At 41.2% G+C, this 27521-nt stretch overlaps 2 protein-coding genes across 3 annotated transcripts in view; one reads left to right on the top strand and one right to left on the bottom strand.

Annotated features, from left to right (window-relative positions):
• Positions 1-2874, top strand: part of si:ch211-15d5.11 (nuclear receptor coactivator 7) — a 32112-nt gene extending 29238 nt beyond the window's left edge. For both annotated transcript variants that reach the window (XM_034159680.1, XM_034159681.1), the window contains exons 14-17: positions 611-763; positions 829-924; positions 2038-2111; positions 2188-2874. In XM_034159680.1, coding sequence (XP_034015571.1) covers positions 611-763; positions 829-924; positions 2038-2111; positions 2188-2323 — 459 coding nt within the window. In that variant the 3' untranslated portion in view covers positions 2324-2874. The remainder of the gene's footprint in view (positions 1-610; positions 764-828; positions 925-2037; positions 2112-2187) is intronic.
• Positions 2875-13512: 10638 nt separating this feature from the next.
• Positions 13513-27521, bottom strand: part of selenon (selenoprotein N) — a 30602-nt gene continuing 16593 nt past the window's right edge. The window contains exons 10-13 of the mRNA XM_034159682.1: positions 15457-15569; positions 15241-15342; positions 14926-15096; positions 13513-14889 (exon numbers count right to left, since the gene is read on the bottom strand). Coding sequence (XP_034015573.1) covers positions 14929-15096; positions 15241-15342; positions 15457-15569 — 383 coding nt within the window. The 3' untranslated portion in view covers positions 13513-14889; positions 14926-14928. The remainder of the gene's footprint in view (positions 14890-14925; positions 15097-15240; positions 15343-15456; positions 15570-27521) is intronic.

A 27521-nucleotide genomic window follows, 5' to 3' on the forward strand; every position in this document is an offset into this window, starting at 1 on the left:
GCAACACCAAGCAAATTGGGTGAAGTCTGAAGAACTTACAGCTTCCAGAAGTGTTTAGTCACTGCATGATAATGGACGAGGCCATATGCCATTTCCAGGGGATGGTTAATAGGACTTCATTTTTGCATTTCCATCTGCTGTAGATACTCAGCTTTACAAAGATGTCTCACATCCACATGCAGTTGTCAGCGGCACACTGCGAGTAACTTGGGGAGTAATGGTGTATTCAAGACTAAGTTGCAAACTTCATATCTGTAAACTGTACAGTCACAGGAAAAATATGTACGCTCGCAGTAACTTATTAGTTTTGTCCTCGTCTTAACTATTAAAACAAGTTTATCGTAGCTGCTTGCTGTGGGTGAGCAAGATGGAAAATGTCTGGAATTGTATAGTATCAAATATGGGTAGTACTGAAGGACTGTTTACATGTGGACTTCTGGAAGCCTAGTACGAGCCACTTCAAGGCTCATTGTTGGCTTATAGAAGGATAGCTTCAATGTTAAGAATTGTAAAATGTGTAGCACACTTGGACCCACCCCTGCTCCCCACTATGATCCCTATAACTGGTTAGATTAGATATACCATAACAAGTCTATTTTCCCATCTCCAGCTAGGTAAGGAGCTGCCTCCCACGACAGTCTTCCACACCTGGCACTTGGCCTACAGCACATCCAGTCATGGCTCCAGCCTGAAGTCCCTCTACAGAAGACTCAGCGGCACAGACGCTCCTGTGCTCGTCGTCATAAAGGATGCGCGTGAGGAGGTGAAAACCTTCACACTAGATTTCAGTTGTAGATGGACTTCTTTTTTAACGTTTAACTTTTTCAGGTGTTTGGAGCCTTCCTCTCTCACCCCCTGAGGCCAAGCGACAAATTTTACGGCACAGGAGAAACGTTCCTCTTCATGTTGCATCCTCGTTTCAAGGTAAACCTCATAACTTGGAGACTACGGATATAACCGCATCCACCCTGTGGCATCACATTTACTAGTAACCTTGCAAACTTTTTTTTATCTTAAATGGGTTTGTATTAGAATGGTTTGCTGGGGTTTGAGATGATGCTGGTCTGGTGTTCAAATCCCTAAAGAGCCACAGGGATGTGTTGCTTGGTTACACAAACTAACAATTTTCAACGTGTCTAGTCTAATGTGGAAATGGTTAGTTGCAAATTGTTTTAAAGTATATGGATGATTAACACAGCTCAGTACAACTGAGGAATACAATGACAAACTTGGTAAAGTCAGGCAACTGTTGATGTACCAGATTGATCCACAAAGCAGTTTTATTTTGCTTATATCACATTCCAAAGTCTGCCACCTGCTGGATGGATGATGGAAATTAAGAGCACGTGTAGATGGCGAGACAAACTTCCTGTACAGAAATTAAGCAAACTATTATTTAATAACGGCCCTGAAACTTGCCAAAAAATAAATGCATGGGTTTTTGAAGGTACATGTAGCTTGAAATGGGTCTGTCAGGTTCTCGAATATCCAAAGCATAGGTCTGATGGCCACCTGTGCTTATTCAAAATGAAACCTATTAATTTGAAAAAATAAAACATTTGTAGTTTTCCAAAAATAAAGCTGAATAGTCTTAGTATATGGGAAAATTACAAGAACATGCTAAAATGGGAGTTTTTAATAAATGATGTAGACAACTTATTGAAGCAGTGAGTATTTATTCTCTTTATACACTTGCTGCAATGGTTAGTTGGTGTTTCAGTTCAATGAAATAAGTCTTTGTAGACAAACTGAGCTTGATAGTCTTACTGTTCTCAACCAATTTTTAAGTTTGTGTGCCCCCACCCCCAGGTATTAGTCAGTGTCATGAGGCTATACATGAGAATTGGTCATGAGATGAAATGTGGTGAAAGCCATCCAGGGATGTTTGTTTAGAATGTCTTTCTGTAATTGCATTAGATGACTAAAGTGAAAGTTGGCTAAATATGTTTGGGGTTGGTACGGGGAAGAGAGAATAGTTGATTCCTGATTTGGTGGCACATAATAGAATAAGCCTCTGAGCCTGTTGTCTTTCTGCAGTGCTTCAGATGGACTGGGGAGAACTCCTTTTTCATTAAGGGAGACTTGGATTCTTTTGCCATAGGTGGAGGCAGGTAATGTACATGCACCTACACTTAATTTAACCATTTAAATCAGTTATGATGGGGTTATTTTTTTTTCCTTTTGCAGTGGTCACTTTGGTCTGTGGCTGGATGAGAATTTGTATCTGGGTCGCAGCAGCCCCTGTTACACGTTCAACAACTGCTGTCTCTCTGAAACCCCTGACTTCCGGGTCTTGGAGTTGGAGGTGTGGACTTTCAGCTGAGGATGACGCCTGAAGCAGTTTAATGACTAAAACAAAATGATCCCTGGTCATCTCATTAATATCGATTTAAAAGAAACTTGTAACTGCATATTTGGATTTTTGGCCATGTGACTAGATGCTATGGATTTCGGTGATCTTGGTGTGTCTGTTGTCCCACAGTGGGCTGGAATGGCTGTTCCATGGCTGCTGCCTGTGACAGCTGAACTCTTACAAAACTGGTTTCAGATGAAACTCCAGAAAGGAACTGGTTCCAAGATTCTTAGAATAAATTTGGTCTTATTGCAAGTTAAACAGCGACTTCATATTGGACAGTTATGTCGCTATAGGTAACAGTGATGCATGACCCTGCTCCTGGCTTTAACTTGATGCTGTTCATAGTGTTTTTTCTGACTTGCCAATTTAAACAATTTGTTTAAAACATGTATTACTGGATGCTTACACAAGCAAATGTCAAGAACTACTTTAAATTATTGAAGCTTTAAGGTTACCTGTAGGGTGGGTCTGTAATATGGTGCACTATTGTAGGAGTAGCTAATAAAAATCAGCACAATGTAAAAATATGAATGCCTGACATTTCTGTACCACTGCATTATTTGATGCCAAATAACACTTATTTCAACATTCTTTTATTTCACTCTGTGCAAAAAGGCACCTAAAACCATTTCTGCCAATGACTGCACACAGTTCTTGTCTGAGCTTAAGCTGTCAGATCAGTTTACTGTTAGAACTAAATTCACCCATTCAAATGTTCGAAGAGGTAATGTATAGCTGCTAATCTGAGAACTGAAGGGGCCTCCTGTGTAGATCTGTTGGAGTGTCATAACAGCCAACATTCACAATTAAACCTCCATTTTGAGTAATTTGGCTGCAATATGCTCAGATCACTGGACTCCTCAATGTTGGCGTGTAAAGCGACTTAAGCCTGGGTCCCACCGAATAATAAAGCCATGAATAATAAGCCACGTATGGATTTGCCAGAAATTTCAGTGACTATTTGAGCCACGTATAACTATCACGTATCCACTATGAAGAAGCCTCTGTGCCTTACATGTGCCGGGTATGAGCCCATGACTGACTTGTCATTTGAGCCCGGTCCACCCTAGAATGGCTCTTGTTGCCACATATGATCCATGCAGCACCATGTAATGTGACGTTGGTGCACGTTTAGGCATGGGTTTGGTCCAAACCTCCAGCCCTCCCACACTTGAGCCCTTTAAAGTGTGGGTTTTCAATTCAAATCAATTTTATTTATATAGCGCCAGATCACAACAGTTGCCCCAAGGTGCTTTATATTGTAAGGCAAAAGCCATACAATAATTACAGAAAAACCCCCAACGGTCAAAACGACCCCCTGTGAGCAAGCACTTGGCGACAGTGGGAAGGAAAAACTCCCTTTTAACAGGAAGGAACCTCCAGCAGAACCAGGCTCAGGGAGGGGCAGTCTTCTGCTGGGACAATTCACAGCATCCATTCAAGATGTCACTTTTTTTAAACGTAGTCCAAAAAAAGATGCTCCTGCACAGTCCAGCTGGTGTGCCCATCCGTGCACCAGGCTGCTGTTCACCTGTGTTCCAGAATCATTAAATGCAGCAGTTCTGCATCTTCACCCAGCTCTCTGACCAAAAAAGGCACTACAATGAGGTGGCCGCTTTAATTAAATGCACCTGCAGATCACCCCACCACTGCCAAAAAATGATCCACAAACGCAAAATCCATGCATAACCAGATCATGAGAACTGAAATCCTGGAGAGTCGCCTCTGTGCTTCTTCTCGCTGGCTTTATTTCTTGACAGTGATCCAACTTTTCACTTTGTGCTCATCAATTATTGTCCGCAAAATCATTCTTTTGCGCTCTTGCGTTCTGCCTAAATGCTCATCTTGAGTCATAAGTCATTGCGTCAGTGCGCACACAGCAGAGCTCATCTGATTCATTATAACAAGATGTTTATCATAAACATGTTTTTACAGCTACTTATAAAGAAGGAATGAATATGCAACTGTTTTACCAAACTATTGTAATATAAACATTACAAATGATTACCTTTTAGGCTGTTCCAAATACATTCTCCACTTCATCATGCAACACACGGGAGAAAGGGGGGGAGGTGGGTCCAGATGAAATGGACCTCTGATTCCAGAAGCGATTAGATGTGTTATCAACATCCAAACTGTGACAGAAAATGATTAATCCGCTACAAAATCATTATATCCAGTGTCCACGCCTAGGGTGGCCAGATGTCCTCCTTTTTGCCACAAATTGAGATGGTTTCTGGCATTGCTATTGACAGTTCGGCTTCAGTTTTGAAATGCGTATTTGAAACATCTATTTTTAAAACGTATTTCAAAACTGAAGCCGAACTGTCAATGGCAATGCCAGAAACCATCTCAATTTGTGGCAAAAAGGAGCACATCTGGCCACCCTATGTCCAGCGCACAAAGCAGGTGGGACTCACAATGAAGCGTGCGAGAGGGCGGAGCCAAAATAGCCTGTTTTGTCCTCATAGCCACCAGGTGCTCAGATAATGGGCATTTAACAACCTCATCCTCACTACACAGATGCCTCTAAAATACTCGCAGTACCTCGTACACAAACTGCCCCAAGCTGTTGTTGCTAAATTTTGAAATTCTTGAAATTAGTGCCACACTCAGAGATGAGCCTCATTAGCTGAATATTCTGCCTCTAAGAGCCTCTCAGAGCCACTATTCTCCCACGATTGTTGAATAACTGGACTCGTACCAAAAAAAAAAAAAACATGCTACGTAGCTCATTATTCATCATACATTATTCTTTGGGAGCAGGACTTGAGGCACAAAGCAAGTAGCAGGCTACCACAACTTAACCTGCAAAAACCACTGAAAGTCTTGATCACAAATGGAACTACTATTAAACTTTTTTTTTTTTTTTTCTTCAGCATGCAAGTGCCACATTGTCACAAGGCCTCAAATGTTTGTGATAAAAACTGGTCTCTGAAAATGGAGTATTTGTCAAAGAAAACTGAGCTCAAAGAGGAACAAACTTAGGATTGTAAGGTTTATGAACTTTTACTTTTTTTTTTAATAATGTAGAACAATGCTACTTCACATCAACAAAAATTATGCAGAAGCTAATTGCTCTAATGGTTTTAACAAAAGCTCATCTGCAATAAATGTTGGCTTCTCCAATTGGCAGTTCAACAGCGGTCCCTGGGTTGCTTCATACTCAAATGGGGAACATGGGAGAGGAGGCAAGAAAATGCCACCCCTACAGTCTGAATAAGAGTCACGACATGTAAAACTTTGGGAGGTTTTCAGAAGCTTTATTAACTCTTAGACTGCAGTGAATCTGGAAAGTAGTCACAGTGCTTCACTTTATCCACATTTTATGTTACAGCCTTATTACAAAATGGGGTAAATTCATTTTCCCCCTCAAAATTCCATTCACAGAATCCCATAATGATAACATGAAGTTTTTTTTTTAATCTTTGCAACTTTATATATATATATATATATATATATATATATATATATATATATATATATATATATAAATAATTGCATGTACATACAGTAGTGTTCAGAATAATAGTAGTGCTATGTGACTAAAACGATTAATCCAGGTTTTGAGTATATTTCTTATTGTTACATGGGAAACAAGGTACCAGTAGATTCGGTAGATTCTCACAAATCCAACAAGACCAATCATTCATGATATGCACACTCTTAAGGCTATGAAATTGGGCTATTAGTAAGAAAAAGTAGAAAAGGGGGTGTTCACAATAATAGTAGTGTGGCATTCAGTCAGTGAGTTCGTCAATTTTGTGGAACAAACAGGTGTGAATCAGGTGTCCCCTATTTAAGGATGAAGCCAGCACCTGTTGAACATGCTTTTCTCTTTGAAAGCCTGAGAAAAATGGGACGTTCAAGACATTGTTCAGAAGAACAGTGTAGTTTGATTAAAAAGTTGATTGAAGAGGGGAAAACTTATACGCAGGTGCAAAAAATTATAGGCTGTTCATCTACAATGATCTCCAATGCTTTAAAATGGACAAAAAACAAAAAAACAAAACAGACGCGTGGAAGAAAATGGAAAACAACCTTCAAAATGGATAGAAGAATAACCAGAATGGCAAAGGCTCACCCATTGATCAGCTCCAGGATGATCAAAGACAGTCTGGAGTTACCTGTAAGTGCTGTGACAGTTAGAAGACGCCTGTGTGAAGCTAATTTATTTGCAAGAATCCCCCGCAAAGTCCCTCTGTTAAATAAATAAAAAACATGTGCAGAAGAGGTTACAATTTGCCAAAGAACACATCAACTGGCCTAAAGAGAAATGGAGGAATATTTTGTGGACTGATGAGCGTAAAATTGTTCTTTTTGAGTCCAAGGGCCGCAGACAGTTTGTGAGACGACCCCCAAACTCTGAATTCAAGCCACAGTTCACAGTGAAGACAGTGAAGCATGGTGGTGCAAGCATCATGATATGGGCATGTTTCTTCTACTATGGTGTTGAGCCTATATATCACATATCAGGTATCATGGATCAGTTTGGATATGTCAAAATACTTGAAGAGGTCATGTTGCCTTATGCTAAAGAGGACATGCCCTTGAAATGGGTGTTTCAACAAGACAATGACCCCAAGCACACTACTAAACAAGCAAAATCTTGGTTCTATCAATTCTATCAATCTATCAATTTTTTATATAGCGCCAAATCACAACAAACAGTTGCCCCAAGGCGCTTTATATTGTAAGGCAAGGCCATACAATAATTATGTAAAACCCCAACGGTCAAAACGACCCCCTGTGAGCAAGCACTTGGCTACAGTGGGAAGGAAAAACTCCCTTTTAACAGGAAGAAACCTCCAGCAGAACCAGGCTCAGGGAGGGGCAGTCTTCTGCTGGGACTGGTTGGGGCTGAGGGAGAGAACCAGGAAAAAGACATGCTGTGGAGGGGAGCAGAGATCGATCACTAATGATTAAATGCAGAGTGGTGCATACAGAGCAAAAAGAGAAAGAAACAGTGCATCATGGGAACCCCCCAGCAGTCTACGTCTATAGCAGCATAACTAAGGGATGGTTCAGGGTCACCTGATCCAGCCCTAACTATAAGCTTTAGCAAAAAGGAAAGTTTTAAGCCTAATCTTAAAAGTAGAGAGGGTGTCTGTCTCCCTGATCTGAATTGGGAGCTGGTTCCACAGGAGAGGAGCCTGAAAGCTGAAGGCTCTGCCTCCCATTCTACTCTTACAAACCCTAGGAACTACAAGTAAGCCTGCAGTCTGAGAGCGAAGCGCTCTATTGGGGTGATATGGTACTACGAGGTCCCTAAGATAAGATGGGACCTGATTATTCAAAACCTTATAAGTAAGAAGAAGAATTTTAAATTCTATTCTAGAATTAACAGGAAGCCAATGAAGAGAGGCCAATATGGGTGAGATATGCTCTCTCCTTCTAGTCCCCGTCAGTACTCTAGCTGCAGCATTTTGAATTAACTGAAGGCTTTTTAGGGAACTTTTAGGACAACCTGATAATAATGAATTACAATAGTCCAACCTAGAGGAAATAAATGCATGAATTAGTTTTTCAGCATCACTCTGAGACAAGACCTTTCTGATTTTAGAGATATTGCGTAAATGCAAAAAAGCAGTCCTACATAGTTGTTTAATATGCGCTTTGAATGACATATCCTGATCAAAAATGACTCCAAGATTTCTCACAGTATTACTAGAGGTCAGGGTAATGCCATCCAGAGTAAGGATCTGGTTAGACACCATGTTTCTAAGATTTGTGGGGCCAGGTACAATAACTTCAGTTTTATCTGAGTTTAAAAGCAGGAAATTAGAGGTCATCCATGTCTTTATGTCTGTAAGACAATCCTGCAGTTTAGCTAATTGGTGTGTGTCCTCTGGCTTCATGGATAGATAAAGCTGGGTATCATCTGCGTAACAATGAAAATTTAAGCAATACCGTCTAATAATACTGCCTAAGGGAAGCATGTATAAAGTGAATAAAATTGGTCCTAGCACAGAACCTTGTGGAACTCCATAATTAACTTTAGTCTGTGAAGAAGATTCTCCATTTACATGAACAAATTGTAATCTATTAGACAAATATGATTCAAACCACCGCAGCGCAGTGCCTTTAATACCTATGGCATGCTCTAATCTCTGTAATAAAATTTTATGGTCAACAGTATCAAAAGCAGCACTGAGGTCTAACAGAACAAGCACAGAGATGAGTCCACTGTCCGAGGCCATAAGAAGATCATTTGTAACCTTCACTAATGCTGTTTCTGTACTATGATGAATTCTAAAACCTGACTGAAACTCTTCAAATAGACCATTCCTTTGCAGATGATCAGTTAGCTGTTTTACAACTACCCTTTCAAGAATTTTTGAGAGAAAAGGAAGGTTGGAGATTGGCCTATAATTAGCTAAGATAGCTGGGTCAAGTGATGGCTTTTTAAGTAATGGTTTAATTACTGCCAGCTTAAAAGCCTGTGGTACATAGCCAACTAACAAAGATAGATTGATCATATTTAAGATCGAAGCATTAAATAATGGTAGGGCTTCCTTGAGCAGCCTGGTAGGAATGGGGTCTAATAAACATGTTGATGGTTTGGATGAAGTAACTAATGAAAATAACTCAGACAGAACAATCGGAGAGAAAGAGTCTAACCAAATACCGGCATCACTGAAAGCAGCCAAAGATAACGATACGTCTTTGGGATGGTTATGAGTAATTTTTTCTCTAATAGTTAAAATTTTGTTAGCAAAGAAAGTCATGAAGTCATTACTAGTTAAAGTTAATGGAATACTCAGCTCAATAGAGCTCTGACTCTGTCAGCCTGGCTACAGTGCTGAAAAGAAACCTGGGGTTGTTCTTATTTTCTTCAATTAGTGATGAGTAGAAAGATGTCCTAGCTTTACGGAGGGCTTTTTTATAGAGCAACAGACTCTTTTTCCAGGCTAAGTGAAGATCTTCTAAATTAGTGAGACGCCATTTCCTCTCCAACTTACGGGTTATCTGCTTTAAGCTACGAGTTTGCGAGTTATACCATGGAGTCAGACACTTCTGATTTAAAGCTCTCTTTTTCAGAGGAGCTACAGCATCCAAAGTTGTCTTCGATGAGGATGTAAAACTATTGACGAGATACTCTATCTCCCTTACAGAGTTTAGGTAGCTACTCTGCACTGTGTTGGTATATGGTATTAGAGAACATAAAGAAGGAATCATATCCTTAAACCTAGTTACAGCGCTTTCTGAAAGACTTCTAGTGTAATGAAACTTATTCCCTACTGCTGGGTAGTCCATCAGAGTAAATGTAAATGTTATTAAGAAATGATCAGACAGAAGGGAGTTTTCAGGGAATACTGTTAAGTCTTCTATTTCCATACCATAAGTCAGAACAAGATCTAAGATATGATTAAAGTGGTGGGTGGACTCATTTACTTTTTGAGCAAAGCCAATAGAGTCTAATAATAGATTAAATGCAGTGTTGAGGCTGTCATTCTCAGTATCTGTGTGGATGTTAAAATCGCCCACTATAATTATCTTATCTGAGCTAAGCACTAAGTCAGACAAAAGGTCTGAAAATTCACAGAGAAACTCACAGTAACGACCAGGTGGACGATAGATAATAACAAATAAAACTGGTTTTTGGGACTTCCAATTTGGATGGACAAGACTAAGAGACAAGCTTTCAAATGAATTAAAGCTCTGTCTGGGTTTTGATTAATTAATAAGCTGGAATGGAAGATTGCTGCTAATCCTCCGCCCCGGCCCGTGCTACGAGCATTCTGACAGTTAGTGTGACTCGGGGGTGTTGACTCATTTAAACTAACATATTCATCCTGCTGTAACTAGGTTTCTGTTAGGCAGAATAAATCAATATGTTGATCAATTATTATATCATTTACCAACAGGGACTTAGAAGAGAGAGAACTAATGTTTAATAGACCACATTTAACTGTTTTAGTCTGTGGTGCAGTTGAAGGTGCTATATTATTTTTTCTTTTTGAATTTTATGCTTAAATAGATTTTTGCTGGTTATTGGTAGTCTGGGAGCAGGCACCGTCTCTACGGGGATGGGGTAATGAGGGGATGGCAGGGGGAGAGAAGCTGCAGAGAGGTGTGTAAGACTACAACTCTGCTTCCTGGTCCCAACCCTGGATAGACACGGTTTGGAGGATTTAAGAAAATTGGCCAGATTTCTAGAAATGAGAGCTGCTCCATCCAAAGTGGGATGGATGCCGTCTCTCCTAACAAGACCAGGTTTTCCCCAGAAGCTTTGCCAATTATCTATGAAGCCCACCTCATTTTTTGGACACCACTCAGACAGCCAGCAATTCAAGGAGAACATGCGGCTAAACATGTCACTCCCGGTCCGATTGGGGAGGGGCCCAGAGAAAACTACAGAGTCCGACATTGTTTTTGCAAAGTTACACACCGATTTAATGTTAATTTTAGTGACCTCCGATTGGCGTAACCGGGTGTCATTACTGCCGATGTGAATTACAATCTTACCAAATTTACGCTTAGCCTTAGCCAGCAGTTTCAAATTTCCTTCAATGTCGCCTGCTCTGGCCCCCAGAAGACAATTGACTATGGTTGCTGGTGTCGCTAACTTCACATTTCTCAAAACAGAGTCGCCAATAACCAGAGTTTGATCCTCGGCGGGTGTGTCGTCGAGTGGGGAAAAACGGTTAGAGATGTGAACGGGTTGGCGGTGTACACGGGGCTTCTGTTTAGGGCTACGCTTCCTCCTCACAGTCACCCAGTCAGCCTGCTTTCCCGGCTGCTCGGGATCTGCCAGGGGGGAACTAACGGCGGCTAAGCTACCTTGGTCCGCACCGACTACAGGGGCCTGGCTAGCTGTAGAATTTTCCACGGTGCGGAGCCGAGTCTCCAATTCGCCCAGCCTGGCCTCCAAAGCTACGAATAAGCTACACTTATTACAAGTACCGTTACTGCTAAAGGAGGCCGAGGAATAACTAAACATTTCACACCCAGAGCAGAAAAGTGCGGGAGAGACAGGAGAAGCCGCCATGCTAAATCGGCTAAGAGCTAGTAGCTACGCTAAGCTAGCGGATTCCTAAAAACACGCAAAGTGAATAATGTGTAAATAATTTAGAGGTGATTCAGCAGAAGGAGTGCTTTAGTTAAGGCACGTAAAGATTACACTGGGAAACAAATCGTAATCTAGATAACTAGATCAATCTAACTGCGCAGATTAAACAGCTAACAGATACAGAAAAACACCGCTGTGCTCCGGAACAGGAAGTGATACAATACCGCAGTGAGAGCCAACCACCAGTAGAGGCAAGCAAGAGGATCCAACCAAGGATAAACCAAACCAACAAAATGAATGCCTCGCAGATGTGAAGAAATCATGAAAAACTGTGGTTATACAACTAAATACTAGTTTAGTGATTCACAGGATTGCTAAAAAAGCAGTTTGAACATAATACTTTTGAGTTTGTAGCGTCAACAGCAGATGCTACTATTATTGTGAACACCCCCTTTTCTACTTTTTTTTTACTAATAGCCCAATTTCATAGCCTTAAGAGTGTGCATATCATGAATGTTTGGTCTTGTTGGATTTGTGAGAATCTACTGAATCTACTGGTACCTTGTTTCCCATGTAACAATAAGAAATATACTCAAAACCTGGATTAATCTTTTTAGTCACATAGCACTGCTATTATTTTGAACACTACTGTATGTATTCACAGTCTTTGCTCAATACTTTATTGATGCACCTTCAGCAACAATTAGCCTCAAGTCTTCTGATGCCACAAGCTTGGTGCACCTATCTTTGGGCAGTTTTGCCCATTCCTCTTTGTAGCACGTCTCAATTGATTTGGATGGGGAGCATCTGTGTACAGCCATTTTCAGATCTCTCCAGAGATAGTCAATTGGATTCAGGTCAGGGCTCTGGCTGGGCCACTAAAGGACATTCACAGTTGTCCTGAAGCCACTCCTTTGATATCTGAGCTGTGTGCTAATGCCGCATTCACACCGGATGCCACGCGAGTGACAGCGACAGGTTGCCATGTAATCCCTATGGAAGGACGTTTTTATTAACTACACAGATGTATAATAAAACAAATGGTGACTGGTTTATAACACAATTATGACAGAGCTGGAAAGGAGAGTGAAGAACTGCAGCGGCAGCCAGTTTTTTTTTTTTTTAATTGTTCACATGTGTGCGCGTGAACGGGACAGGAGGTCCTCAAACTGGGTCCTGGAGAGGCGGAAGTACCGCTGCAAGTAGCTGTCATCCAGACACAGCTCCTGCAGCAAATGATGAAACGTCTCATGAAGATGTTGTGAACCCAGGGACGGCGCCGCTGGCGATGTTTGTCAGCTTTCCACAACTAATAGAGCACAGCAACTTGCTCCGTGTGATCAAGGTCCGCCGTGTTGACTTGACGGCGAGCGGAATGGATGCTCCTCCTATTTGATGACGCATTGGGACGAATTTTCGCACCGAAAGCAGAGCAACACACTGGGCGATGGTAGCGCGTCCATCGCCAGGCGAGGGACACAAATTTGTGGCGTCCAGTGTGAACGCAGCATAAGGGTCATTGTCTTGCTGAAAAATGAACCATCCCCCAGTCGGGAGCACTGTGGAGCAGGTTTTCATCCAGGATGTCATGGACTGTCAACTGTGGGACCTTATATGTAGACGGGTGTGTGTGCCTTTCCAAATCATGTCCAACCAACTGAATTTACCCCAGGAGGGACTGCAATTAAGCTGTAGAAACATCTCAAGGACGATCAGTGGAAAGAGGATGTGCCTAAGCTCAACTGTGAGCTTCACAGCAAAGGCTGTGAATACTTACGTATGCGTGATTTCTTGTTATATATATAATTTAATAACTTTGCAATAATCTCAAACTTTTTTCACATTGTCATTCTGGGGTATTGTGCCTAGAATTCTGAGGGGAAAAAGTGAATTTCATCCATTTTGGAGTAAGGCTGTAACATAAAACGCAGGAAGGGTGAAGTGCTGTGAATACTTTCGGGATGCACGGTAATCAAATTCAAATATCTTCTTCCTTTACAATACAAAAAGCTAAATTTGACATAGGGGAAAACGTGCCTCCCCTTCTAGCTTTACACAAGTTTCAAACCCATAACAATGTGATTCCACTGACACATGACTCATGGCCAATGAAACCACTGATTATCAGTTAAAAAATGTGATCACATAAAACATGGTTGCAATCTCAAACACTAATAGCTAAGATCCATCACAGTTTAGTTCATCTTGCTGCTTGTCTCCAGAGATGAAGGGCGTTTCCTCCAGCTGCCTCAGCAATGACATCAGACATTGTCCAGCCCGGCTAGAGCATTCGGGCAATATCCTCACAAACTGCTGAGAGTCAACTGCAAGCAACAACCGCTCCATCTCTGAACAGTCACCAGCAAGAAAACAAGTGTGTTTGGTTTTTATATCGTTGAGTATGGTGCTGGCTCCATGGCGCAGAGCATTGCAGACAGCTCTTACAAGGTAATAACAATAGCTCTGTATATCTGAAAAGGGTCACATTGTGCAGCCTTACAGCAAGATAATACACTACTGTAGGTCATCATCTCTTCAGGGAGAATTGAAGTTATACAGCTCAAAACGATCACTCAGGCAACATGACAAATGTAAATGCATTCTGGTCACTCATGCCACATTTACACCACGTATCTCTTGTACTGAACCTCCCCCTTGAAAATACTGGACCAAATTTATTTTCCTCTGTGCCCATCTTCACATTGTGGTTACAAGATTTACAAAAGATGGACAAGGTGATGGGGGGAGGTATTAAAATAAGCTACCTTGGCAGAAAATCAGAACTAGGCATCAAGACCCGTAACAAAAACTGTCCTAAAGAAGTTGCCTATTTTGCATCTTTTGCCTAAAATGGAGAAGACCACTTGCTTGACAAACCCTCTCTCTGTAGGAAGGAGCTTTTAAAAAAACATTGCATACTGTATGTGGATGTGCACATCCAGGTTGAAGGAGATGTAAGATGGCAACAGCGTACTATGCCCAAATTCTGTCTTCTTACTCATTTACCTCTAATACGTATTACAGTAATGATTGTGTCGCATGTACTAAATAACATTAAGTATGTACTAAGAGGCAGGTATTGTTTCTTAAGTGTGGTGAGGGTGTGGCCAACTCACACAGCCTCAGTCAGTATGACACATGATCTTTAAGAAGGGTATTTCAGGCCTAATTTTGCTTGTTGCAGGGACATTTCTCTACATGCATATTTAGCTGTAAATGCAGATAACGGGGTTTGCACAACATGACCCCTTTAAGATGTAACCATTCACTGTGCAGAGCTTTTCTATGTAAAATGCCATTTGAAAATAACCAAAAAACTAAGAAGTGACATTTTACCCATTTTTCTTTTGTGTACTTTAAGTTACAATAATAATACTGTATGTTTTAAAATAAAAGTATAAAACCACATTTATGGCAACCCCCCCACCCCCCTCCCCGCAAAAAGCCCTCATAGTAATACAGTTAGAAGGTAAAGGGATGTATCAGCTGCCAGTACAAATAAAAAAAAGCTTCTGTACGCCCTTACTGAAGGATTCATCAGACATGCAGCAGAGAGGTTTTACGGTGCTGAGAACAGTTTGGATTTTTCCAACCCTTCCTTAAGGAAGCTGATATAAGTGGAAGTGGACGGGTCCTCAAAACCGCCTGAGAAGCTGAAAGTTGTACCTTCCTCTTCTGGTTTCATGGCGGTCTGGTCAAGAAAATTGTTTGCATTGATGTGGTGGACCTAAGCAGAAGAAAAGGCATTTGATGTTGAAAAGTCAGTCATTTTAATTTGAGAAATATGTTCATCAATTTTTTTTAAATAACATGTTGTAGCCTACAACTATGATTCGTGAGATGTTGGGTAATTAAACAGCAAAGTATTTACAATAGTGCCATTGGGCAGTGCCACCATCATCTCCACAGGAAAGCTATACTTCTCCAAGTGCAATCGGGCCTTTTCACTCAACTCAGGGTTCTGCTCATCAGCCTGAAGGAGGAAATGAGGACATGGTGGATTAATCACAGCTCACTCGTCTATGAGACGAATCAGTTGATCAATGTTTCTGAAAAGAGAAGGTGTTCCTCTGCCGTGACTTCTCACCTGCATGTTCTCCAGCTCTTTGACCAGGGACCAGCTGCTGATGAAGCTCTGATTAAGCAGGGCCAAGACGGGCGAACTTTCCAGGACGGTCTCCCGGAGAGTTCGCCCCGAACCTACACAGATGTAGAGGAAAAAACTTTGAATCTTCAAGCACAAAACTGCACTAGCAAATACATGTCAAAAAAGTTTACGTTAAGAACTGAGAAGACACTCGTGAGTTTATATTTAAAGTTGTTTCATTGCAAAAACTGCAAACATTTATAAAAAGCTGTTATAAATAATAGTGCAACTCTGCATTTAAACTTCGAAAACCTAATGTTAGAATCTCTCATGATCCTAAATTAGTGTAGAATTGAGATATGACCAGGCATGAGTAATGCAGTACTGTTTTCTGGACTTTAAAGGTACTTTGATGTCTAAACAACTATCCTATGACAAATTATTTATATAGGGTTGTTTAAGTGCAACATTTCTGTCACTGCGTGTTCTATCTATCTTGTGTTGTTTTTCACTTTGGACTTGTTAGACAGATGATCACCCCACTGAATACAGTAGTGTTCAGAATAATAGTAGTGCTATGTGACTAAAAAGATTAATCCAGGTTTTGAGTATATTTCTTATTGTTACATGGGAAACAAGGTACCAGAAGATTCAGTTGATTCTCACAAATCCAACAAGACCAAGCATTCATGATATGCACACTCTTAAGGCTATGAAATTGGGCTATTAGTAAAAAAAGTAGTAAAGGGGTGTTCACAATAATATATCATTATTGATAATATGATAATAATATCATTATTATCAGGTTGTCCTAAAAGTTCCCTGAAAAGCCTTCAGTTAATTCAAAATGCTGCAGCTAGAGTACTGACAGGGACTAGAAGGAGAGAGCATATTTCACCCATATTGGCTTCTCTTCATTGGCTCCCTGTTAATTCTACAATAGAATTTAAAATTCTTCTTCTTACTTACAAGGTTTTGAATAATCAGGTCCCATCTTATCTTAGGGACCTCATAGTACCATATCACCGCAATAGAGTGCTTCGCTCTCAGACTGCAGGCTTACTTGTAGTTCCTAGGGTTTGTAAGAGTAGAATGGGAGGCAGAGCCTTCAGCTTTCAGGCTCCTCTCCTGTGGAACCAGCTCCCAATTCGGATCAGGGAGACAGACACCCTCTCTACTTTTAAGACCAAGCTTAAAACTTTCCTTTTTGAAAAAGCTTATAGTTAGGGCTGGATCAGGTGACCCTGAACCATCCCTTAGTTATGCTGCTATAGACTTAGACTGCTGGGGGGTTCCCATGATGCACTGAGTGTTTCTTTCTCTTTTTGCTCTGTATGCACCACTCTGCATTTAATCATTAGTGATTGATCTCTGCTCTATTCCGCAGCATGTCTTTTTCCTGATTCTCTCCCTCAGCCCCAACCAGTCCAGCAGAAGACTGCCCCTCCCTGAGCCTGGTTCTGCTGGAGGTTTCTTCCTGTTAAAAGGGAGTTTTTCCTTCCCACTGTTGCCAAGTGCTTGCTCATAGGGGGTCGTTTTGACCGTTGGGGTTTTTCTGTAATTATTGTATGGCTTTTGTCTTACAATATAAAGCGCCTTGGGGCAACTGTTTGTTGTGATTTGGCGCTATATAAATAAGATTGATTTGATTTGACAAGTGTGGCGATATTTGATTATATATATTTAATTGCTCCTGTTTGCACATGGTATGGTGTCATGTCGTCATGACTTAGACTTCCTCCAGTATCAGCCAAATCTGGATCCCAATTCATATGTCAGAGAGTATTTACTGTATTTTTTAACAGTTTAGTTCTTGAAGTGATATGCCTGATCCTAAAATAAAATAATAATAATTCAGCCATCCATTATCTGTACCTGCTTCATCCTGCTGCAGGTCACCAGGGAGCTGTAGCTGAACAGAGGACTCATCCGCTCATTAATTTGTGTAAGAAGGGATCACTGAGTCAACCCAATCTGTTGGGCAGGAATGTGCTTTTCCATCTGTGCAAAGCTGATCGAGCTATTGTGATGTTTCAAGCGCCAGTGGAAGGGGTTTGTAATCTAATTCCAGACTTATTTGATTTAACAGTAGTGTGGCATTCAGTCAGTCAGTGTGTCAACTTTGTGGAACAAACAGGTGTGGATCAGGTGTCCCCTATTTAAGGATGAAGCCAGCACCTGTTGAACATGCCTTTCTCTTTGAAAGCCTGAGGAAAATGGGACGTTCAAGACATTGTTCAGAAGAACAGCGTAGTTTGATTAAAAAGTTCATTGGAGAGGGGAAACTTATACACAGCTGCAAAAAATTATAGGCTGTTCATCTACAATGATCTCCAATGCTTTAAAATGGACAAAAAAACAAAAACAAAAACAAAAAAAAACAGAGATGCGTGGAACAAAACGGAAAACAACCATCAAAATGGATAGAAGAATAACCAGAATGGTAAAGGCTCACCCATTGATCAGCTCCAGGATGATCAAAGACAGTCTGGAGTTACCTGTAAGTGCTGTGACAGTTAGAAGACGCCTGTGTGAAGCTAATTTATTTGCAAGAATCCCCCGCAAAGTCCCTCTGTTAAATAAAAGACATGTGCAGAAGAGGTTACAATCTGCCAAAGAACACATCAACTGGCCTAAAGAGAAATGGAGGAATATTTTGTGGACTGATGAGAGTAAAATTGTTCTTTTTGGGTCAAAGGGCCGCAGACAGTTTGTGAGATGACTCCCAAACTCTGAATTCAAGCCACAGTTCACAGTGAAGACAGTGAAGCATGGTGGTGCAAGCATCATGATATGGGCGTTTCTCCTACTATGGTGTTCGGCCTATATATCGCATACCAGGTATCATGGATCAGTTTGGATATGTCAAAATACTTGAAGAAGTCATGTTGCCTTATGCTGAAGAGGACATGCCCTTGAAATGGGTGTTTCAACAAGACATCTTGGTTCCAAAATCAATCAATCAATCAATCAATCAACTTTTTTCTTGTATAGCACCAAATCACAACAAACAGTTGCCCCAAGGCGCTCCACATTGCAAGGCAAGGCCATACAATAATTAGAAACACAGTCTACGTCTAAAGCAACATAACCAAGGGATGGTCCAGGGTCACCCGATCCAGCCCTAACTATAAGCCTTAGCGAAAAGGAAAGTTTAAGCCTAATCTTAAAAGTAGAGAGGGTATCTGTCTCCCTGATCTGAATTGGGAGCTGGTTCCACAGGAGAGGAGCCTGAAAGCTGAAGGCTCTGCCTCCCATTCTACTCTTACAAACCCTAGGAACTACAAGTAAGCCCGCAGTCTGAGAGCGAAGCGCTCTAATGGGGTAATATGGTACTACGAGGTCCCTAAGATAAGATGGGACCTGATTATTCAAAACCTTATAAGTAAGAAGAAGAATTTTAAATTCTATTCTAGCATTAACAGGAAGCCAATGAAGGGAGGCCAACACGGGTGAGATATGCTCTCTCCTGCTAGTCCCCGTCAGTACTCTAGCTGCAGCATTCTGAACCAACTGAAGGCTTTTTAGGGAACTTTTAGGACAACCTGATAATAATGAATTACAATAGTCCAGCCTAGAGGAAATAAATGCATGAATTAGTTTTTCAGCATCACTCTGAGACAAGACCTTTCTGATTTTAGAGATATTGCGTAAATGCAAAAAGGCAGTCCTACATATTTGTTTAATATGCGCTTTGAATGACATATCCTGATCAAAAATAACTCCAAGATTTCTCACAGTATTACTAGAGATCAGGGAAATGCCATCCAGAGTAACGATCTGGTTAGACACCATGCTTCTAAGATTTGTGGGGCCAAGTACAATAACTTCAGTTTTATCTGAGTTTAAAAGCAGGAAATTAGAGGTCATCCATGTCTTTATGTCTGTAAGACAATCCTGCAGTTTAGCTAATTGGTGCGTATCCTCTGGCTTCATGGATAGATAAAGCTGGGTATCATCTGCGTAACAATGAAAATTAAGCATACCGTCTAATAATACTGCCCAAGGGAAGCATGTATAAAGTGAATAAAATTGGTCCTAGCACAGAACCTTGTGGAACTCCATAATTAACTTAGTCTGTGAAGAAGATTCCCCATTTACATGAACAAACTGTAATCTATTAGACAAATATGATTCAAACCACCGCAGCGCAATGCCTTTAATACCTATGACATGCTCTAATCTCTGTAATAAATTTTATGGTCAACAGTATCAAAAGCAGCACTGAGGTCCAACAGAACAAGCACAGAGATAAGTCCACTGTCCGAAGCCATAAGAAGATCATTTGTAACCTTCACTAATGCTGTTTCTGTACTATGATGAATTCTAAAACCTGACTGAAACTCTTCAAATAGACCATTCCTCTGCAGGTGATTAGTTAGCTGTTTTACATCTACCCTCTCAAGAATCTTTGAGAGAAAAGGAAGGTTGGAGATTGGCCTATAATTAGCTAAGATAGCTGGGTCAAGTGATGGCTTTTTAAGTAATGGTTTAATTACTGCCACCTTAAAGGCCTGTGGTACATAACCAACTAACAAAGATAGATTGATCATATTTAAGATTGAAGCATTAAATAATGGTAGGACTTCCTTGAGCAGCCTGGCAGGAATGGGGTCTAATAAGCATGTTGATGGTTTGGATGAAGTAACTAATGAAAATAACTCAGACAGAACAATCGGAGAGAAAGAGTCTAACCAAATACCGGCATCACTGAAAGCAGCCAAAGATAACGATACATCTTTGGGATGGTTATGAGTAATTTTTTCTCTAATAGTCAAAATTTTGTTAGCAAAGAAAGTCATGAAGTCATTACTAGTTAAAGTTAATGGAATACTCAGCTCAATAGAGCTCTGACACTCTTTGTCAGCCTGGCTACAGTGCTGAAAAGAAACCTGGGTTGTTCTTATTTTCTTCAATTAGTGATGAGTAGAAAAGATGTCCTAGCTTCACGAAGGGCTTTCTTATAGAGCAACAAACTCTTTTTCCAGGCTAAGTGAAGATCTTCTAAATTAGTGAGACGCCATTTCCTCTCCAACTTACGGGTTATCTGCTTTAAGCTACGAGTTTGTGAGTTATACCACGGAGTCAGACATCTTCTGATTTAAAGCTCTCTTTTTCAGAGGAGCTACAGCATCCAAAGTTGTCTTCAATGAGGATGTAAAACTATTGACAAGATACTCTAACTCCCTTACAGAGTTTAGGTAGCTACTCTGCTCTGTGTTGGTATATGGACATTAGAGAACATAAAGAAGGAATCATATCCTTAAACCTAGTTACAAGCGCTTTCTGAAAGACTTCTAGTGTAATGAAACTTATTCCCCACTGCAGGGTAGTCCATCAGGGTAAATGTAAATGTTATTAAAAAATGATCAGACAAAAGGGAGTTTTCAGGGAATACTGTTAAGTCTTCTATTTCCATACCATAAGTCAGAACAAGATCTAAAATATGATTAAAGTGGTGGGGGGACTCATTTACTTTTTGAGCAAAGCCGATAGAGTCTAATAATAGATTAAATGCAGTGTTGAGGCTGTCATTCTCAGCATCTGTGTGGATGTTAAAATCGCCCACTATAATTATCTTATCTGAGCTAAGCACTAAGTCAGACAAAAGGTCTGAAAATTCACAGAGAAACTCACAGTAACGACCAGGTGGACGATAGATAATAACAAATAAAACTGGTTTTTGGGACTTCCAATTTGGATGGACAAGACTAAGAGACAAGCTTTCAAATGAATTAAAGCTCTGTCTAGGTTTTGATTAATTAATAAGCTGGAATGGAAGATGGCTGCTAATCCTCCGCCCCGGCCCGGCTACGAGCATTCTGACAGTTAGTGTGACTCGGGGGTGTTGACTCATTTAAACTAACATATTCATCCTGCTGTAACCAAGTTTCTGTTAGGCAGAATAAATCAATACGTTGATCAATTATTATATCATTTACCAACAGGGACTTAGAAGAAAGAGACCTAATGTTTAATAGACCACATTTAACTGTTTTAGTCTGTGGTGCAATTGAAGGTGCTATATTATTTTTTCTTTTTGAATTTTTATGCTTAAATAGATTTTTGCTAGTATTGGTGGTCTGGGAGCAGGCACGTCTCTACGGGGATGGGGTAATAGGGGGATGGCAGGGGGAGAGAAGCTGCAGAGAGGTGTATAAGACCACAGCTCTGCCTCCTGGTCCCAACGCTAGACAGTCACAGTTTGGAGGATCCAAAAAAATTGGCCAGATTTCTAGAAATGAGAGCTGCTCCCTCTAAAGTGGGATGGATGCCGTCTCTCCTAACAAGACCAGGTTTTCCCCAGAAGCTTTGCCAATTATCAATGAAGCCCACCTCATTTTTTGGACACCACTCAGACAGCCAGCAATTCAAGGAGAACATGCGGGCTAAACATTCACTCCCAGTCTGATTGGGAGGGGCCCAGAGAAAACAACAGAGTCCGACATTGTTTTTGCAAAGTTACACACCGATTCAATGTTAATTTTAGTGACCTCCGATTGGCGTAACCGAGTGTCATTACTGCCGACGTGAATTACAATCTTACCAAATTTACGCTTAGCCTTAGCCAGCAATTTCAAATGTCCTTCGATGTCGCCTGCTCTGGCCCCCGGAAGACAATTGACAATGGTTGCTGGTGTCGCTAACTTCAATTTCTCAAAACAGAGTCGCCAATAACCAGAGTTGATCCTCGGCGAGTGTATCGTCGAGTGGGGAAAAACGGTTAGAGATGTGAACGGGTTGACGGTGTACACGGGGCTTCTGTTTAGGGCTACGCTTCCTCCTCACAGTCACCCAGTCAGCCTGCCTTCCCGACTGCACGGGGTCTGCCAGGGGGAACTAACGGCGGCTAAGCTACCTTGGTCCGCACCGACTACAGGGGCCTGGCTAGCTGTAGAATTTTCCACGGTGCGGAGCCGAGCCTCCAATTCGCCCAGCCTGGCCTCCAAAGCTACGAATAAGCTGCACTTATTACAAGTACCGTTACTGCTAAAAGAGGCCGAGGAATAACTAAACATTTCACACCCAGAGCAGAAAAGTATGGGAGAGACAGGAGAAGCCGCCATGCTAAAACGGCTAAGAGCTAGTAGCTACGCTAAGCTAGCGGATTCCCAAACAGGGAATCCGACACTAGACAGGCTGTGGAGCAGCACAGGCAACGCACGACAACAGTGCTAAAACAAAATAAAAATCCACTAGACAGGCTGTGGAGCAGCACAGGTAACGCACGACAACAGTGCTAAAAAATAAAATAAAATAAAATCCACTGGACAGGCTGTGGAGCAGCACAGGCAACGCACGACAACAGTGCTAAAACAAAATAAAAATCCACTGGACAGGCTGTGGAGCAGCACAGGTACGCACGACAACAGCGCTAAAAAAATAAAATAAAAATAAAAATCCACTGGACAGGCTGTGGAGCAGCACAGTAACGCACGACAACAGTGCTAAATCAAAATCCACTGGACAGGCTGTGGAGCAGCACAGGTAACGCACGACAACAGTGCTAAAACAAAATAAAAATCCACTAGACAGGCTGTGGAGCAGCACAGGTAACGCACAACAACAGTGCTAAAAAATAAAATAAAATAAAAATAAAAATCCACTGGACAGGCTGTGGAGCAGCACAGGTAACGCACAACAACAGCGCTAAATAAAAAATCCACTGGACAGGCTGTGGAGCAGCACAGGTAACGCACGACAACAGCGCCAAAAAAAAATAAAAAAAAATAAAAATAAAAATCCACTGGACAGGCTGTGGAGCAGCACAGGTAACGCACGACAACAGTGGTAAAAAATAAAATCAAAATCCACTGGACAGGCTGTGGAGCAGCACAGGTAACGCACGACAACAGTGGTAAAAAATAAATCAAAATCCACTGGACAGGCTGTGGAGCAGCACAGGTAACGCACGACAACAGTGCTAAAAAAAATAAAATCAAAATCAAAATCCACTGGACAGGCTGTGGAGCAGCACAGGTAACGCACGACAACAGTGCCAAAAAATAAAATAAAAATCCACTGGACAGGCTGTGGAGCAGCACAGGTAACACACAACAACAGTGCCAAAAAACAAAACAAAAATCCACTGGACAGGCTGTGGAGCAGCACAGGTAACACACGACAACAGTGGTAAAAAATAAAATAAAAATCCACTGAACAGGCTGTGGAGCAGCACAGGTAACGCACGACAACAGTACTAAAAATAAAATTAAAAATCCACTGGACAGGCTGTGGAGCAGCACAGGCAACGCACGACAACAGCGCTAAAATAAAATAAAAATCCACTGAACAGGCTGTGGAGCAGCACAGGTAACGCACGACAACAGTGCTAAAAAAAAAATAAAAATCCACTGAACAGGCTGTGGAGCAGCACAGGTAACACACGACAACAGTGCTAAAAAATAAAATAAAAATCCACTGAACAGGCTGTGGAGCAGCACAGGTAACACATGACAACAGTGCTAAAAAAAAATAAAAATCCACTGAACAGGCTGTGGAGCAGCACAGGTAACACACGACAACAGTGCTAAAAAATAAAATAAAAATCCACTGAACAGGCTGTGGAGCAGCACAGGTAACACACGACAACAGTGCTAAAAAATAAAATAAAAATCCACTGAACAGGCTGTGGAGCAGCACAGGTAACACATGACAACAGTGCTAAAAAATAAAATAAAAATCCACTAGGCAAGCTGTGGAGCAGCACGACAACAGTGCTAAAAAATAAAACAAAAATAAAAACGAAAGCGTTAGCAAGCTAGTTAGCCTGCCAACGCTGATGAAGGCCAGCTGATAAAAGAGCTCCGTCGCGATGCTTCGACCGTTAGAGGTCTTCCTTAGGCGTTGGAGCACGGTGAAAAAGTAAAAAAAAAGTAAAAAAGTAAAAAAGTCTTGAAAAAGACTGTTAATTCAAAGAACTCAAACAGCTAACAGATACAGCAGAACACCGCTGTGCTCCGGAACAGGAAGTCATGGACAGATGTCTATGAAATTTCACCCAAAATTAATGCCTCGCAGATGTGAGGAAATCATGAAAAACTGTGGTTATACAACTAAATACTAGTTTAGTGATTCACAGGATTGCTAAAAAAGCAGTTTGAACATAACAGTCTTGAGTTTGTAGCGTCAACAGCAGATGCTACAATTATTGTGAACACCCCCTTTTCTACTTTTTTTACTAATAGCCCAATTTCATAGCCTTAAGAGTGTGCATATCATGAATGCTTGGTCTTGTTGGATTTGTGAGAATCTACTGAATCTACTGGTACCTTGTTTCCCATGTAACAATAAGAAATATACTCAAAACCTGGATTAATCTTTTTAGTCACATAGCACTACTATTATTCTGAACACTACTGTATGGTCTGCTTGAGGTTTCTTCCTATAAAAATCCTAAAATGCTGATGGAGTTTCCTCCCTGACCACTGTCACCAATGTGTTTGCACATGGGGTAGGTGAGGTCTAAACCTTACCGATTTGAGGGGCCTTTGGTGCTATAAAAATAAATTGAAATTAACTGAAATGCTATGAACAATTACTGTATTTCTTACTTAGTACGAACCAAAAATGATTGACAGGCTCCCTGGCTGTTTCAGGGCAATTTAACACCTGAATATTTCGAATAAAGGTGCTGTGACACTTGCACAACTTTGATCCGCGCACTTGTACATACTTCTTTGTGATGATCCCACCCGCTGTGTTCCTAGCTGGATGCCGTGCTTTGTTCCGCTGGATGTCACGGGTTTCATAGTGGATAAATCATTTTCTCTCCGAGGTGACTTTTGAAAACGCTTCTAATTGCTTCCAGAATAACAGGGGACTGTTCTAGTTGCCGCTCCCCCCCCCCCCTCTCTCTGCGCTTAATGAGGTGGAGAATGCATTTGGAACCATCTAAAAAGGTAACTTTTTGTCATGTTTATATTGTAATAGCTTGGTAAAACAGTTACATGTTCATTCCTTCTGGTACAGGGTGTCCTAAACAGGAAGTGCCAATTTTCAAATCCACAGTAAAACAGGAAATGTTCAAATTTCAAACACTTCCTGGACTGACAGACGAGATCCCATGGAATCTCACGGGAAATAATTGGCAAGCTCACACTCAAACAGGAAGTGCCAATTGATCAGTCACAGGGGGGTCTGGGGGGGGAGCCCCCCCAGAAGCTGAAAGGTTTTTGCCATGCTAATGCTGCCCTGATGCATTTACTCAAAATAAAGTCGGAAGAACCTAAATGACATGGTGAGATGCTGATGAGCTTCACTCATTCATGTCCGCGATATATGCATATTAAGTAGCTGTAAAAGTACATTTATGATGGATTTAATATCTCACTGTAATCGTTCAGATGAGCTGTGCTCTGATGCGGTGCACTGACGCAAACATGTACATGCAGTGTTTTTGAAATGTTTGTGCAATGTTCACGTAATCATAGGTGTAGGAGGTGGGGGAGCAGGGGCAACCGGCCCCCTGGGCTCGGCAAAATGCTCAAATTTGGGCAGATGGGCTGAGAAATTCTGGCATGGGCCATGTTAAGGAAAATATGTTTATGTCTAAAAAAAAATATTCCAAAGGCCAAGAAAAAAAATTGATGATGACATTTGTACTGCTCTGTGTGGATGTGGCGAAAGGTGATACGGATAATAGGCTTTCAGGCTTGGTGTGAGGAGCACCACTTGACTCTAAATGGGGTTAAAACCAAAGAAATGGTATTTGATCCAAAAAGACTCCTGCCCCATGACCCAGTAATCATTGGAGGCAGGGAGATAGAAAAGGTGGAGTCAGTGAAATATCTGGGAATCTATGTGGATAATCTTCTGAGGTGGAATGTGCATGTGGATTTTTTATGTAAGAAACTTTCCCAAAGACTCCACTTCCTCAGAAGACTTAGATTGTTTGGAGTAAGCACCCGAATCATGGTTTGTTTTTATAATGCGGTGCTGGAGAGCCTCATTAGATATGGAATAGTGGCCTGGTTTGGCTCACTCACAGTGCAGGGTAAAACCAAAATTGGACAGCTTGTAAAAAATGCAATGAAAATCATAGGACAGAAGGAGTTTCCTTCTCTCCAGACAATTTTTGAAACCTCTGTCCTGGCACAAGCTAAAGCCATAATCAGAGAACCCTCCCATCCACTGCACAGTGAATATACCCTGCTACCTTCTGGGAGGTGCTATCGAGCGATCAAGCACCGCAGTAACAGGTTCAAACTCTCTTTTGTTCCCATGTCAGTGGCTTTGTTAAATAAGACAAGAAAGTAGGAATGTGGTTTTTTAATTGTTGAATTGTAATTATAATGTTATTTATTGGGTAGGTTCAATATACTGAAGTCACTTTATCTGCAAATGCACTTTACTTGGGATTGTGCAATATCATGACATGGTCATATTCTATTTGTTGTATTTGTGCAGATCAGCTGACTGTTGTACCATTGTCTGTGTGTTCGGATGTTAAATGTTGTGAATGTTGTGTATGTGTCAAACAACACTGTGAGCCAAAGACAAATTTCCCTGTGGGGACAATAAAGTTTAACCTAAAACCTAACCTAAAACCTAAACCTAAATTTTACTCGAAAGTGTGATGACCATCATCAGTGTAGAAGTAGAACAGATGTCTTCAACTCTCCAGAGTCTAGTGCCAGGCTCTAGGATTGTAAATGCCAGCATGAAGCCCACTCAAGCAGTGCTGCCGCCTGGTGGAGAGTAAGAGAACTAAAGGCCACCTGTGGACCAACCAAAGAGGTTTTATATATATGAGTACTAGAGGCTGCACTTGCACTGAACTGTGTCCCGGCAAGGAGGCGTGGTTGCCATTTTAATTCCGGGCAAGTCAGGAAGCAGCACGCATAGAAGTTAAATTAGTCTTGTCAAGAAACAGGTGGAATATGCCGGAAAGCTGCGCATGTTGGCAATCCCACAAACGGAGGAACAAGGGAAACAATATTTCATTCCATGAGTAAGTGGTTTTGGTTATTCTTGTCATTTTGTCTGTGACATTTGGTTGATAAACAGGTGTATGTTTCCTGCCCGTGCCTGTATCGTCCGAGGACACGGACCATTAACTCTTC

This window comes from Thalassophryne amazonica, chromosome 19 (genome assembly GCF_902500255.1).
Source record: "Thalassophryne amazonica chromosome 19, fThaAma1.1, whole genome shotgun sequence".
NCBI lineage: Eukaryota > Metazoa > Chordata > Actinopteri > Batrachoidiformes > Batrachoididae > Thalassophryne > Thalassophryne amazonica.